This window comes from Larus michahellis, chromosome 4, assembly GCF_964199755.1.
Source record: "Larus michahellis chromosome 4, bLarMic1.1, whole genome shotgun sequence".
NCBI lineage: Eukaryota > Metazoa > Chordata > Aves > Charadriiformes > Laridae > Larus > Larus michahellis.
The window spans coordinates 45,772,946-45,788,670 of NC_133899.1; the positions used below are offsets into that span (position 1 = coordinate 45,772,946).

Below are 15,725 nucleotides of genomic sequence, written 5' to 3' on the forward strand. Positions count from 1 at the left end.
GCTGCCTTGGACCTGTGGAATAAGAGAATGTTATGTTATTCCCTTCTCCCTGCTGCCCCCCAAGCCTACTGCTTGGATTTATGAAAAGTTTATTCCAGTGAGCCAGGTGCTTATCTGGAGGTGGATGTGTTTCATCCCTTTTAGACAGTCATCCTCAACGCTAGATCATTTCTTTGAGCAGAAGGTGTAAGTTACCATAAACCTGAACTCTGCGGCAATTTGTTAGCAGTTCTTTGGTCTCATCACACCTCTCTCTAAGCTCATCAGAGGTTTAGTATGAGATTTCTTCTGCTTAGAGATCACACATAGGAGTGAAGGATGGAGTTTGCTGACGAACTTTGTCATACTTGTCCCTGAAAGAAGCTTTCTTGGTTTGCATACTTGTGCTAGAAAGGTAGATGAGGTTAAGTCACTTTAGGTTGTTGCTATACTATGCTGTGGTTTGGGGTATTTTTTTTTTTTTAAGATTTCCTTTAAGACCCATTCTCATCTGCTTCCAAAGGCAGTGAAGGAGTTTTATAGAGCCATGAGAACTTACCTGGTTTTTATATGTAGGTGCTAAGTGTCTGAAGGGCAGTGTCACCATGAACTGTGGATATATTGGTTTTACTTTTCACTGGAACAGGGACTTACAGTAGTCACAAACATTGTTTGTTTTCATTGCAGACTAATTCAGATACGTAGCTGTCTTTCTGCAGGCACTCTTAAATGTGGCTGTTATACCCCGTTACAAACCTGCAGCAGTAGGGCTGATTTGATGACCAGGATATGCTCTGGCCACAGCTTACGTTACACAGCTTCCCTAAAAGAACTGCATGAAGAAATTAATCTTCATACCTATCTTTAGCACAAAGTAAGAGCGGAGCCTGACAAAAGGAAGCAAGTTTTGAGTGCTGGCGTAATTTTGCAACACAGTTACTCAAGTGATCACGGATATCTTCATTTGGCATTTAAACTTAGTTATGGGTTCTTTGCTCTGACTTGCAGAGGTGTTGTAAAAGTTCTGTGGAATATCTACTGTTGGCTTTCTATTTTATAAAAGTGCCTATACACCTGTATTGAATCACTGAGAGGATAATACATTTGTCATGAAGGGAATCAAGTAAGAAGTAGCATGGAGCTATCTGTCCTGGTTTACCCCTTTGATATCTCTATTTAAAACTGTAATTTTTTTTCAAACTTGCTGGTCATATTATTGTGATGTTTGACAAATTATGCAATTCCTTTAATTAGGATACTAACGTGGAAGTGATTTATGATTGTTCTTATGTCTCCTGTTTTGCTTTGTTGCAGTTAGCAAGACGTGGAATGAAGGTGGCTCTAATCAGTAGGTCAAAAGAAAAACTGGACCAGGTTGCAAGTGAAATAAGTGAGTTGAAAACTTCTTCCCTAAACTTCACAAGCACGTCTATAAATAAATGTGATTGCACATGAATTGAAAAAGGTTTACTCTCGTGCACAGAGCAAATGCTACAGATATAAGCGGTAAAGGCCTTGTAGATTAATTTTACAGGTGTTCATATGTAACTTCTGAGAACAACAGAAATTAATTCTGGAATAAGTACTTCTAAAACTGTTAGTCTTCCATAAGAACAGTTTACCAGTCAGACCAAAATGCCACCTATTCCCATAGTAGCTGTCTAAAATCATAATAAGGAGGAAAACGTATAGCTGTTACTCATCTGAATATTCCCTCGGCTTGAAGCAAGTTTCATTTCATGGGCTTCAGCCATAAGGGTGGTTTCTTTGTAACTCAAAGATGTTGAAAACACAGTCTTTATGTTACTTGTTGTATTACCAAGTACACAAATTTATTGTGGGTAGTTTCCCCCTCCTCCCCCTTTTTTTGTTTTGTTTAGGTAAACTACTCAAGGATCAGATTAGAGAGCTGGAAGCTTTTTTTGAGATGACGAGTGTGCATAGTCATAGAAATATAGGGAATGAGTTGATGTGTTTTAAGAACCTGCATGAGGGATTGTTTCTTCAGTAAGCGTGTAGTAACGCTGTAATGCAAAAATAAGGGAGCAACTGAAGTATTCCAATCACTAATGCGAAATAGGTATTTGCATGGGGTCAGTTAGAAAAAAGCTTCAAGTCTCATGCTAAGGAATGATTTTCCAATCAAAAGTATAACCATAACTCACAAGAATTCCTCTTGTAATCTATGTGTCTTTTATAAAGGCAGATTTCATGCAAGGTTATTAGTTTATGCAGAGTATGTCAAGATAAAGTGAGAAATGTAGCCTTGCGCATAGAGGTTTTTGATAAGCAGGAGTGGGAGTTGTGTACTATAAAGCAGGTTTCTCAGCATAATGATGTTGTGTAAAGAAACCTTTAAGATTATGCTTCTGTCTTACCTTCCCTTCTCTTGCTTAGACTGTCCTAAAATTATTTTTGTACTTAATGCAGATAAATGTAAGATCTGCTGTCTTTCAGAGGTCTTTGGCTTGAGTTTGTTAAAAAAGTTAATGAATTTATTAGTGACACCACTTTGCTATAAAGCATAATCTGTAAATCAAGCCTCGGCAAACTGTCCTACACTGAGTTGTAAGGGGCTGCTTGGTGAACGTGAGGATGACTAAAAGATTCAAGGACTTCAGCTTGCTTAATGGTAACTGTTACACTGTTTTACTGAGAGACAGAGGGCATACAATTCTGTTGATGCAAATGCCTCTGGCTCTGGTTTTTAGTGTCCGATGGAGGATAGCATTTGAAATTGTTTTCTAGGCAGAGAAGCCTTCCGTTCTACGTGTGTGTTTAAGAGGTAGAGAGCATTCCTTCTCAGGGCAAAGATGGCATCAAGTCCTCTCTTCTGCTGGTTTGTCAGTAATTGCATTGTTCATTAGCATCCTGCATGTGCGGATGTTGCTGCAGTGTCTGGACGTACCTGCGATGCTCTAGTCAATAGAGTCATGGTGTAAACTAAACAGTCCAGGTGTCGCGGCTTGGGCAACCTGCGTGAGTACTGCAGCTTATTGCAAATACATAAAGAAGTTACAAGGTGGTCTTTTTGGTGCTTCACTGCAATAGCTGGATGGTAGTTTGCTGCATATGTGGGCGTATGCAGTCACGTTTCTTATTATGCGCTATAAAGTTGTCTTGCTAAGTAAAAGTGTAACTGATGGAGGCATCTACAAATATCTTGTTATGGAATCAAGCACTTGCACACGAAGCAAAAAGCTTCCTGAAAGTGGTCATAGCCCTTTCTGTACCAGTCTGGAAATCTTTTCCTGCTTGGGAATTAAGCATGATGCTGACAAGACAGATAAATCTACTGCTTTGAGCTTTCAGCACTTACGTGATAGCTGCCGGGGGAGTTTTTCAGACTTAAAAAATAGGTACGTGTAGAGCAGCCTGTAATACACAATTACTGTTAGGCCTCACCCAAACATTTTTTCCACTTTCTTTCCTAAACCATTCTGAAATGAGATGACTCATGTTGGTTTTTCAGAACACTTCTTTTGACAACACTGAGCTACTGAAATGTATACCTTGTTCACTGTGACATATGCTGAAGGATTAGGATAGTCTGCATAATCAAGCAAGCCTGAGTTGCACTTTCAGATCCTGCTAGGTTTTAGTTTTAGCTGGACAGGATTTTCTTGTGTTCAGGCTCATGTGGTCTTTGCAGTCCGTTCTGATGTTGTCGTATACGAGCGAGTGACTTCTTTAGAGCTAAGGCTGTAGCTACTTGAGTGTTTCCCTTGCAGGCGCCTAAGGCAGCTTTAAACTTCTTTATGGTGATCCCGCAATTGTTCGTCAAATACACGTGAGCTTGTTCATCTTGAGTAATGACCCTTAATTACTTTAAGGAAGAATGTTGGTTTGACTAATTCCAGTTCTTTGAATTGTGCATGTTTTCTGTTCCTCCCTTGTTTCCACTGATCAGAGTCCTGCTCATCTTAGTGAACGGTTAAGTGCCCTCTGTTGCAAATAACGAGAGGGGTTTTGAGGCTCAGGTATGTTCATTCTATTCAGAAGAATCTTTTCCTGTGCTCTGAGGATATACTTACATTAGGAGTGATACCTACGTACAAAATGCAAGTTGCATAACCACTATCATAAGGGAAGTACTGATAGGTCTTTCTGAATGTTAAATGCCAACTGACCTGGATCTGATATTTTTGTGTGTGCACACACGCACATTAAGCCAGCTGTACTGATGTTACAAGAAAGCTAGAGATTCTGAACTTACGGCTCAGTTTGAGCAACGAAAACGGGTTGATTAATTAGAAGTAGTTGAAGACTTCAGAAGACTTTCCAGTGTGTCTTCAAACATGTTGTAAAGTTGAATTTGCAGAATAATTAGGTGCCGTAGGATTTGCTGCAAAAGGAAATTCTGCTTTATGTTCCCTAATAAATAGGGCATAGGCCACTGACTGACGAAGAAAAAAATTTAAATTTCCTCTTAGATGATTATGGACCACGTTTGTATGGAATTACGTAGGTTTTATGGAAACACATCTGATCTTCTAATCAAGTTTTCATACATAAACACCAACTAGTAGGGTCACTACACAAAATCCTTGGTCTAGTTTAGTTCACACTACATTGGTGTTCCAATATCTGTTTTTTAAAGTATCAATTCTATCACATTGTTAACCACTCTCAAAGGTTCAGGAAGGCTCAGGAAGAAAACTTTTCTGTGAATGGAGACAATCCTTTGAATGCCATGTAACATGATGGTTCCCTCATTTACTGTATTTAATAATGAATATGGTCCAGGGCATCTTGGGTGCTCTGTGCCAGCAATTGGTTCAAGAACTATGGATTTGCAAGCAGAAAAGCTTCACTTTCGGCACTGTTGGTGATAGGGATGTTCTGAGCAGATGTGAGAAGAACTTTGCTGTAGGAACATATTTGCTAGGGGCTGCAGTATGAAGAATATGGTGAAAATTAGTCAAGCAGGGAAAATGCTTTAAAGAGAGCTTGCCTGTAGGGAAATTGTCAAAAGAAGGATTTGGTGTTGGTGTACATTATTTGCTGGTGGCTTCAGAGGACAGGTGGTGCAGTTGTGCATGAGCTGTGGGAGGCAAGAACAAACAGTTGTAGCTAAATAGTGTTCCTACTTGCAAGTGTATGTACCTACTTACTCGTAGCCAAGTGCATATAAAGGTAACACAGGAGATTTTATCAGTTACTGTATAATTCAAAACTTTTAAGTAAATTTCCATTTAATAGAATCATAGAACCATAGGGTTGGAAGGGACCTCTGGAGATCATCTAGTCCAACCCCCCCCCGCCAGAGCAGGGTCACCCAGAGCAGGTTGCACAGGAATGCGTCCAGGCGGGTTTTGAATGTCTCCAAAGACGGAGACTCCACCACCTCTCTGGGCAGCCTGTTCCAGTGCTCTGCCACCCTCAGGGTAAAGAAGTTCCTCCTCATGTTTAGGTGGAACTTCCTATGCTCAAGTTTGTGCCCATTACCTCTTGTCCTGTCGCTGGTCACCACTGAAAAGAGCCTGGCCCCATCCTCCTGACACCCACCCTTGAAGTATTTAAAAGTGTTGATAAGGTCCCCCCTCAGCCGTCTTTTTTCCAGACTGAAGAGACCCAAATCCCTCAGCCTTTCTTCACAAGAGAGGTGTTCCAGTCCCCTAATCATCTTGGAAGCCCTTTGCTGCAGCCTCTCCAGCAGTTCCCTGTCCTTCTTGGACCGGGGAGCCCGGAACTGGACACAGTACTCCAGGTGCGGCCTCACCAAGGCAGAGTAGAGGGGGAGGATGACCTCCCTCGACCTGCTGGCCACGCTCCTCTTGATGCACCCCAGGATGCCATTGGCCTTTTTGGCCACAAGGGCACACTGCTGGCTCATGGTCATCCTGTTGTCCACCAGGACTCCCAGGTCTCTTTCCCCCGAGCTGCTCTCCAGCAGGTCAGCCCCCAACCTGTACTGGTGCATGGGGTTATTCCTCCCCAGGGGCAGAACCCTACACTTGCCCTTGTTGAATTTCATAAGGTTCCTCTTTGCCCAGGAGGTCTCTCTGTATAGTGGCACAGCCTTCCGGTGTGTCGGCCACCCCTCCCAGCTTTGTGTCATCATCAAACTTGCTGAGGGTGCCCTCTATCCCCTCATCCAGGTCATTGATGAATATATTGAAGAGGACTGGACCCAGTGCTGACCCCTGGGGAACGCCACTCATCACTGACCTCCAACTAGACCCTGTGCCCCTAATCACTACCCTCTGAGCTCTGTCTTTTAAACAGGTATCTATCCACCTTACTGTCCATTCACCTAACCCACTCTTCCTAAGCTTCCCTATGAGGATGCTGTGGGAGACTGTGTCGAACGCCTTGCAAGGCAGACCACATCTACCGCCCTCCCCTCATCTGTCCATCCAGTCATGCCATCATAGAAGGCTGTCAGATTAGTCAGACATGATTTCCCCTTGATGAGTCCATGCTGAGTACTTCTGATAGCTTTCTTTTCCTCCACATGCCTTGAGATGATGCCCAGAACGAGCTGTTCCATCATCTTTCCAGGGATGGAGGTGAGGCTGACCGGCCTGTAGTTCCCTGGCTCCTCCTTCTTGCTTTTTTTGAAGACTAGAGTGCTGCTATCTGGTTGGTGGTTGTTAGTGTTACATACACCTAGGTGATAATATTAGCTCCTAAGAAATTGCTTGGATTGAAATAATCAAAACTCTTCAAATGTGTTCTCACACATGATGGTTTAACTGGAATACATTTTCTTTTAAGCCTTTAATACTGTTTAAGAACTAGCATTCCAAACTTTAATTTGATTCTGCTACATGTCTTTCTTTAAGAAAATACAGGTTTTTGCAATTAGAATCTGTGTAGCTGACTCTTTACTTCCAATAAATTTCCTGAGCTCAGTGTGTAGTGTTCCTGAAGTTGCTTGGTTGGTAGTTTCGTCTTGAGCTACTCTTTTACTCTAAGATTTCAGGTACATCATGAACTGACAGCCATCATGTTTAGACTTGGGATCTATCGTGTTCTCACTCCTCTCTGGCATGATTTGTGAGTACAAGAAAGGAATGGGATGTGGTGCCAAAACCAGAAACGTTCCTTTTCCATTTCTTAGGTGGGTTTTACCACTTTCTTCTGCTTTATTGGTAAAAACATAGCAGGGAGATATCCTGGAGCAGACCTGATGCTGACCATGGTTCTCATGCCTCAGCTGTTACTGGGACCTACTGCTACAAATGGCCAATGCCCCCCATGGCAAATCCGAGCACTTTGGCCCTTAATCTCTGCCCTGGCATTTGCATTCTTCCCCACCCCTGGCAATGCTCTGGTAAATCTTGGAGTTGGCAGGTAGGAAAACTTGCATTTAATAGAGGAGGCTGAAACGCAGACAAACTCTGTGAGTAAGGGGACATCATCATCTTACTTTTCTTGCACAGAAATGACAAGGTTCACTTTCCTGAGCTTAACTTGAAGACTAACTGAATCCGGCAGTTATTTTGACCTTTTGTGATCTATTTCAAGGTAAAATTAATGTGTTTGCAGCCTTCCATCATCTGAGCCAGGTTCAGCTTGACATACTTGAAATCCCCCTATATTTCTTGGACTTGACAAAATGGCTTCAAATATTTTGAACTTGTTTTGGTGCACTGAAGTCACCTTTCACATAAAACTGTAGCATAAGGATCTTTGATCCAAAATGAGCTCTTGCTTTTCATCTCTGAATAAAGTTTCCCTTGGATGAAGTGAAGAAAGTTCCCATGGTTTTGCCTTGAATGGTGTCAGCCACTTACTAAATGAGCAGTTGTCAGACACTGTAGAGACCTGACAGAGGATTCGAGCAAAATTAGTTTTTATTAATTTGTCGATAAATGGAATAGGTGAACCCCAAATACAATCAACAGAGAATGTAAAAGACACAGAGCAATTGGGAAGGAAGCTTTAACTTTTTTTTTTCCTTAAGAAGCATCCTGCTTCTGTGGTTTGGGGTCCCCCGCCCTTAGTCCCTTTTTTATCATCTTCTCTTGCATTTTCACAGTGAAGTTTTGCCCGGATTAATTTGAAGAAACTGAGCAGAATGCTTAGAGAGAAACACTTGACAGATGTCCTGCAAGCTATAGGATGCAGTCCTAGGACTACTTGACCCTTTAGGTGAAATTTAAGGCAGCAACAAGGTAGTACGAGCCACGAGGAAAATGTTGTACAGGTGACTAGTGGCATCCTTGCAAAAGGACTCTGTTTACGTATCATCTGTTAGCATATGGAGTAACAGACAATTTTGTCCTAGTTGCTTTTAAGGTTGAAAACCAGTTTAAGAAAGTTTAGCCATCGGTGTCATGGATTACACGTAGCAGTAAGTGATCTGGCAAGTCCTAGCCGATGGTGCTTTTTCACAGCTGGCAAGACTGAGTTACCCTCTTCCAGAAAGAAGGATTGGACGCATGCTTGCTGTGAACTTCACTGCCAGAGGTCTTCTACGCAGTATTTGTTGTGTTGATAGTTTGTAAACCCATCAAGTCTGGGAGAAGAAATGCGTAAAGGTTATTTAAATGGGAATTAGGTGCTTTGGGTTTCCTCTTCTGAATATGAACTACAGCAGAAGTAGCCCCTTCCACACCTCTGATACTCTGTATATTGTGTTTATAGGTTCAGGGCTAACCCTGGGACCTAATGGTGTCTTGAGTCTTAATGTTTTACCCACTAGGTAATTGGATCAATGAGGCAGATGACTTTTGAAACCCAGGCTGAAGAACCAGGCATTAGTCATCTCTGCAAACATTCAGGGCCACTGCTGCCTCCCCCTGGCAGTAGCTGGTTGGGGGAATAGGTTGCATTTTCCTTAATACACAGGAACTTAATGCCTGTCTCTGCTAACAACCTATTTGTAACATAAGCTGTTGTGGATGCCAAAACCAAGAGCCCTCATGCTAGTCTCTGAGCCATTAAACACTGTCTGTTAACACAAAACCTACGATATACTGCTTATCGCTTTCAGTGTAAAATAAACTGAATATCACATGAAAAATAAGTATTGGATTGGTTTTGCAGGGTGAAAGTCTGATTTGCAAATCTGGTTTAAGGCAATTGTTGGAAGCTCTATTGCTGAGAGACCTAAAATTAGACCTTTTAAGAGGCTCTAGAGGGAGCGGTCTCTCTCTGGCACAAGGAGAGGACTGGATGATGCAAACAGTGTTGTCCTCCTTATTCAACTTCATTCTCTGAATGCATATTTTAGTCTCTTGTCACTTTTTTAGCAGGTTGAGTTCCATTACACCAAGTTCTTTTTATCTGTCAAAGCTGTAAAAATCCCTGATAGACTTCTCTGCTGAGCAAATGGTAATAATCGCTTTTATGTTTTTTTCAGGAATGTGTTGTGGTGAGGAAAATAATTAATGGTAGTTAGTAGCTCTTCATAGAGAAAGGAAACTCTGATCTGTTTTTCACAACAAATTCTTTAGGAAAAAAAAATCCATGAATATGAAAAATAAACAATTTTAAAAATGGTGTAACTAGTGGATACAAGTATGCTTGCTGTGTAACTTCTTAAACATGCGCAACCCTTCCACTGCTGAACTGGGTACTATACTGCTTTGTGCATCATATGTGGACTAATTAACAATGTATTTTCCCTTACAAGTGATGTTTTGGAGAACCCTGAAAACTGTGCTTTTAAGTGTCTGTCTTTTGACTGCAGTAAACACTTTTCTGTGGATGCTGAATGCAGATGAAACTATCTGGGACATAAAAAATAATGGTGAATTAGCCTAGAAGTTTGTTTCACTTTTGAAATTTGTTTTAATTCACGTAGAGTGACTGATTTAAATGTCTTGAAACTGACTTGAGAGTAAGGGCACAATTTTTTGTTAATCCGTACTATGATACCTTTCAGTCTCTGTAAGTGACTCTTAAATTCTTCTTCTCCTGGTCATTCTGGAATTCACTCTGTTTAGCTTAAATCTAAAAAAAAATGTTTTTTTAATCATTACTGTTCTAGTAATTATAGAGCTGGAGAATTTAGACTTGTATTTTCAAAATGTGATGAAACATTTGTGTTTACATGTATATACATCATGTGTACACATCGTCGCAGTCAGGCAATAATAATGACGTTAAGGAAAACTAAATGTTAGGGGAAATATTGGAAATAAGTCCATATGCCCTTCGTAAAATGAGTAAGTAAACTAAAAATAGCTTGCTTCATGCTGTATAAAAACCAATACCACCAAAGAATAGGAAAAAACGCCTTGGTGGGGGGGCACAGGGTTGAAAATAGTGCCAGGAAAGAGGAGAGAAGGAAGGGGAGTTTGGGATGCTGCCTGTCCCACGATATTAACCTTCCCACACCTCACGCTGCTCTTTTCTCTGAAACAGCTGGGGATCGTGTTCTACCAAACTTTGCGCGGCTTCAGCCGTAGTGGATATTTTGAGGTGGTGATGGGGAAAACCACACAAGGGCAAAACGCTGGTGTTCTTGGAAGGCCAGGCTCCACACCTGCAGGAGTCACCCGGGCAGTGTCTGTTGGGGGGGGGGTCTCATGCCCAGCCCTGCTGTGGTGTAGGGGTGGTGGGGGTGTGTTGGGAGCATCAAAATCCGTGCTTGCCTTACTGCCTGAAATAACGTCGGCGTTTGGAAACATTGACTTGACTGTGCAGCCCCCCTGGCTGTCAGCCTCTGCAGCTGTTTTTTACAGGCTGCTTGATTTTGTGTTTTTTAGTTAGCTTTGTAATTAGGACAAGCTTGATTTAGGAAAGCTTACAAAGTTGAGCATAATATTTGGGTGAATGGGCTTGTTGATTGATCCTGTGTGTTGCTAAGAATGTTTTTCTGACTTGGTAAGTGTATCTTAGAAGCTGTAATATGTTTTGACGTAATGGGAGTCAGAGAGGAGCAAATGGAGACAAGTATTAATAAAGCGTGTTTTCTTGCTATGTTTTGTAGTAACAGTACTGTGTATACATGTTAAAAACTTAAATGTCCCCTGTGGCTCAAGGTTTTGTGGACTTTGGCTTGGAGATCCATCTTCTGCTGCGTTGTCTTTGAAAGCTGAGAAGTGAGGAATTAACTCGTGTATGTGTGTATATATTGAAACTTGAAGCTGTTTAAGAGAACTGTAACATTTTAAATAAGGTCTGGCTTTTTTTATCCATTCTACACTTAATATATGATGACATTTTAAAAATATTCACTATTTTAAAGGAAGCTGTGTCTATGAAATTACATGTGGAACTTGTGTAAGGAATTGCCTGGCAGAGTTGCATGTGTAGTTGAATGAAAGGAATCTCAACCTATTCCTAGTGCTTGACCACATGTGCGTACACATGTGCTCTTAAAAATGTGTTGAAGCATAGCAAGTTCTGTGAAATTCTAGGCAGGCATTTCATTATGCTATGCAGAAACTGGTACAATATAGCATCCCTACCTGGAGACTACTTTTGCAAGCCAGGTGCAAACAGAGCTTCCTTTTAGCTACAACTTACTTCAACTTTTGTAATGCCTTAGTTTACCAGTACTCCGCTTCAGAGTTTTATAGAAATGCATTTAACTTAAGTATCGTAATAAAAATCCTACTCCTATCTGTTGCTGCGTACCTGCTCCCCTTCTGAAGGCACGTGTTCTCTTGCACGGGGTCTCTGCTGGGCAGCATCCTCCGGAGGAGGGTTCAGCGCTGACCCTCCCATATCTTCTGTGCTGCTCTCCAGGCTCCCCTCTCTCTTGTTTCCTTTTTCTGCAGAAATGAGAAGTGTGATCTGTCATTTGGGAACAGGGTTGATACAGTGACATGAATGGGAACTCTCATCCCCTCAGAAAGGCTAGCCTTTTAGGTGTCCAGTTTCTCTATGGACTTGGTAATCAAAACATAAATAAAATTCATGTGGCAAAAGGGTCCAGAGTTTTTGCTCTAGATCGCCTTTTCTCCATCTGTTACCGGTGCTACTGGGATCTGATTCCTGAAGGGTTTCTGCTCTTTTCTCCTAATAACTGTCCGTATGCTCCTCTGCTAATTCTGTATTTCACTGTGACTGATTTTGGGGTGGGGAGAGAGGTTTGTATCTCATTTTACATTTCTTTCTCAATATCTTGGATTTCATTGAGCAACTTAGAACTGTAATTAACAGCTGGTCTCTATTCCGCTGAAGGGCAATGCTCATTCCTTGCATTCTTAAGTCCCTACAAATGATCAGAAAAGCTAGCTCTTGTTATACCCGGCTGACTTTAACATGCGTCTAGGTGGTGAATACTATCAGTGCGTAATAACAATCTGCCATCACCAGTCTCAAAGTATTTTGTCCTTCTGGAAAACAGATTCCAGCCATACGTGACACTTGGTGTGCTACTTCTGTGAGCTCTGAGAGTCCCAAATTGCATACATTCCCAAAATGGATTGGCTCTCCCTTCAAAAAAACCCCACAGACTTTGTAGAGCTATCTGCAGCCACTGTATAGTCTTAAATTCTTCTTCATCTCTGCCCTGCGTAGATACAGTACTAAAAAGCTGAAGGTTTTCATGTTTTGCTTTCATCTCTCAGCCAGCCTCTTACACTTTATTGAAAGGTTACAAACTCTCTGGGGCCAGGGTACTGGATTAGGGTGAGTTTTGCCACTCAGTGATACTGGAAAGATGCCGTCTTTATTTGTGGATGTAGTTGGATCTCCTTACTTAAACAATTTTTTCCCCTCCTGCATGATGAAGAGCAGAGGGCTATTTTTCCTACTGCTTTGCTTGCATCTCTGGCCATCCTGAAGCTAAAGACCAAGTGAGACTTCTTTTGTGTTTTTGCAAGCAGTTGCTTTATACTACATCACTGTGGTGGCGATATTTATATGAGGCTTTGAATGTAAAGTGATGACGTGCTTCAGTTCTAGCAAGAGGTTTTTAATGTACCGTTCCCAATACCTGCTTAAAATGTGGGCCTCATCTCCGGAACCTCTCTGTTGCAAAGTTGACTGGATTTGCTTCAACGTACTTGGTGCAAATTCAAGCTGCTGTAGACAATTGCTTTGATACAGATGGTGCAAGTACTAACATACTAGTAAAAAAAAAAAAAGGTCTAGTTTTCCAGTTTCCCAGCAAGATGTTGTGCCACAGATGCCTTTAACACGGTCACAGCTCGGTTTACCTGACAGAAACTGCTGCTCCTGACCACCAAGCCAGCGTTTGTTTGCTTTCGCATCTGAGTATGAAAGGTTACTCCTCTGGGGGAACCTTCTTCCAAGCCCAGTTTATCTGTGTCTGAAAACTTCAATTCCTTAGCTTTTTCTTAGCCTGTCAACTAAGATTTCAGTTTAGAGGGACTGCTGCTTTGAATTACTGCTGCTTTGAATTATTTTCAAGCTTTCAAAAAAAAATAATTTTAAGATGCTTAACTCCTAGCCACTTTACAATACTTTATTAGCCTTTATTTAGGATGTAGCTCACTGTAGTTTCTAGTTTTCCACTTTTTTTTTTTTTTAATTCCAGTGTGATCCTTTTTTCTGGTGTTCTAAGTAATGCGGTGCTATGGTGCACCTGAATCTTTTTAGTAGCAAAGGTGTGCCCTAGTTTGCCCGATCACTTGGATTAGTGTTTTCCTTGTATAACAAGACACTGGATACATTTCCTCTAAGTCAGACATCTCTCTGGCCTTTGGAGTTAATTAAGCTTTTGCTTCACCTAGTGAGGTTGTAACTAGCCATCTTATAGATGGGAACTCATGAGGTAAGCGTTGCGTCTTTTCAGCTGTTTCTCGGGAGGGTGCTGGCATGCCTTCTGCCGCTGAGTAGTCCTTTCTCTACTTTTCTGTCTTACGTTCTCTGTTGCCTCGGTCGTGCCTGCTCCCTGCCTGCTGAAGTGTGAGGTTTCCAGCTCCACCAGTCTGTCTCCCTTCGGTATTTCCCCCCCACCCCATCCATCTCCCCCGCAGTGCTGCAGCATCGCTCACTTGTGATCTTGCTGGCTTCAAACTAACTTCATTTGGCCTCTGGAAGTACTGCTTCCATCCTCAGGTAGAACTGGGGGTCTCCTTTGGGCCTCTTGGGCTTAATCTGCTCTTTAGCAGCCTTCGTTCTTGCATTTGCAAGTAAACAGTAATGTCACATCTGTGTAAGAGCAGATATTATTTTCCTGTGAACTCTTGAGGACTTAAATCTTGTATGAATACAGCAGTATCCTTTTAATAAACATCCTGAACTTGATAATTTAGTTTCTGATTTTAAAACGTCAAACTGAGTCTCTAATAAAGTTTGTTAGCAAGAACTTCTGTGAACATTAGACAATGTCTGTATAAAAACTAAAAACCAGAGTTTAGGAAGACAATTGACATCTGGACATACAATATGATGCATCATTTCTTTTCAAAGTGTGAAGGTATTTAAAAGTTTATCATAGTGGAGGCCCCTTAGAAAGAAGGTGTGGGATAGAGGTGGCTTTTGTTTTTGCTGTCTCCATTCCACTTTCCTTCTGCTTGTGGAATTCAATAAGGTGAGATTTGTAAAAGCTGAAAGGGGCAGGTTCATATTCTGAAATATCTAGGAGATGCATAGGAGCAGTCCGACATGCATAGGAAACTAAAAAGACAGACGTGAAAACAAGTAAATGTTAACATCTTCATGTCCTCTGGCTCAAAATTGAGAAGTAATGAAAGTAAGTTATCTCTTCAATGTTAGCAACCAAATGTCGGTGCAGTATCAACCAATACATAGTGACAGGAATGAGAGGGGAAAAAAACCCCAAAAAACAACAACCCCCCCCCCCCCCCCCGCCCATTGTTATGAGGTATGACCGAGGAAGAGGAGATGGCAGTTCAAAATATCAGATGGAGCAATTGGAATGGATTGAATTGGAAATTTGGTCAGTTCTGCTCTTGGCAGGTTCAAAAGCAAAAAACGTGGCAGCGGTGAGGTGGTGTGGGTGCTGGAAACGTGTAAGGATTTGTAGTGATTGGGTGGACAGCTGTAGCAAGAGTTGGCTGAAGACCATCAGGGTGGACATACTGAGCTCAGGAAGTTTCTGAGCAACAAACTGTTCGAGCTTGCGATAATAAATTGAGGAAACATTATTATGTACTTTTCCTTCTTCTTTATACCATTTTCCTCTGTCTGCCACAGAATACCAAATACTTGCATAGATGGACCTCTGGACAGACCTGGAATGATGGCTTAAATCTCTTTATGCTTATTTTGAATAGTGGCACCTTAACCAAGTTTGAGACACTATTTGGAGTCCTCTTGTGAGGATACCAAAGGTAGTGTTTTCTTCAAGGGACTGTCCAAAAAAGTGTTTGTATTTCTGATGGTGTGTCTGTGAAGAATGTGGTTAAATAGCCTATTTGTTTCCAGACCGTCGCATCCTGTATTGTGCAGGAATGCATAGAATGGGAACATGCCTCAGGAGGTCAGTTCTTCTTTACCACCTGTGGAAAAAAGGTGATGCTTTTTTCAGTTATATTCCCCTTCTAGTGTGGTGTTTTGTGGTTTTTGTTTTTTTTTTTTTTTTTAGTGTCTTTGCTTGTATGACAACTGGTTTTCTATAGGTGTTGGTTTAGGACATGCCTGTGCCTCTGCAGTCCGACTGTGTTCTTTGGTTGCTATCTGGATCTTCAAAGGAATCCATCCCAATATCTTCTACAAAAGTTCACTTTGCCTTTTTTCTTGTACCGTCCTGCTCTATCACCATTATGACTATTGGTTCATTCAGCCTTCCCACAGCTGTGAAGATGTTTTGTTGAGGCTTTGTTTATGGTCAACAACTTATTTTTCAAATGATGGTATGGTTGTAGAAGATCACGTCTGCTTTTATTAGATTACTAGGATACTGTTGT

At 41.5% G+C, this 15,725-nt stretch overlaps 1 protein-coding gene across 1 annotated transcript in view; it reads left to right on the forward strand.

The window, feature by feature from the left end:
- The window catches only part of HSD17B12 (hydroxysteroid 17-beta dehydrogenase 12), a 91,021-nt gene that overhangs the window by 37,545 nt on the left and 37,751 nt on the right, over nucleotides 1–15,725 (forward strand). Inside the window, 1 exon segment of the mRNA XM_074584317.1 lies at nucleotides 1,294–1,369. Coding sequence (XP_074440418.1) covers nucleotides 1,294–1,369 — 76 coding nt within the window.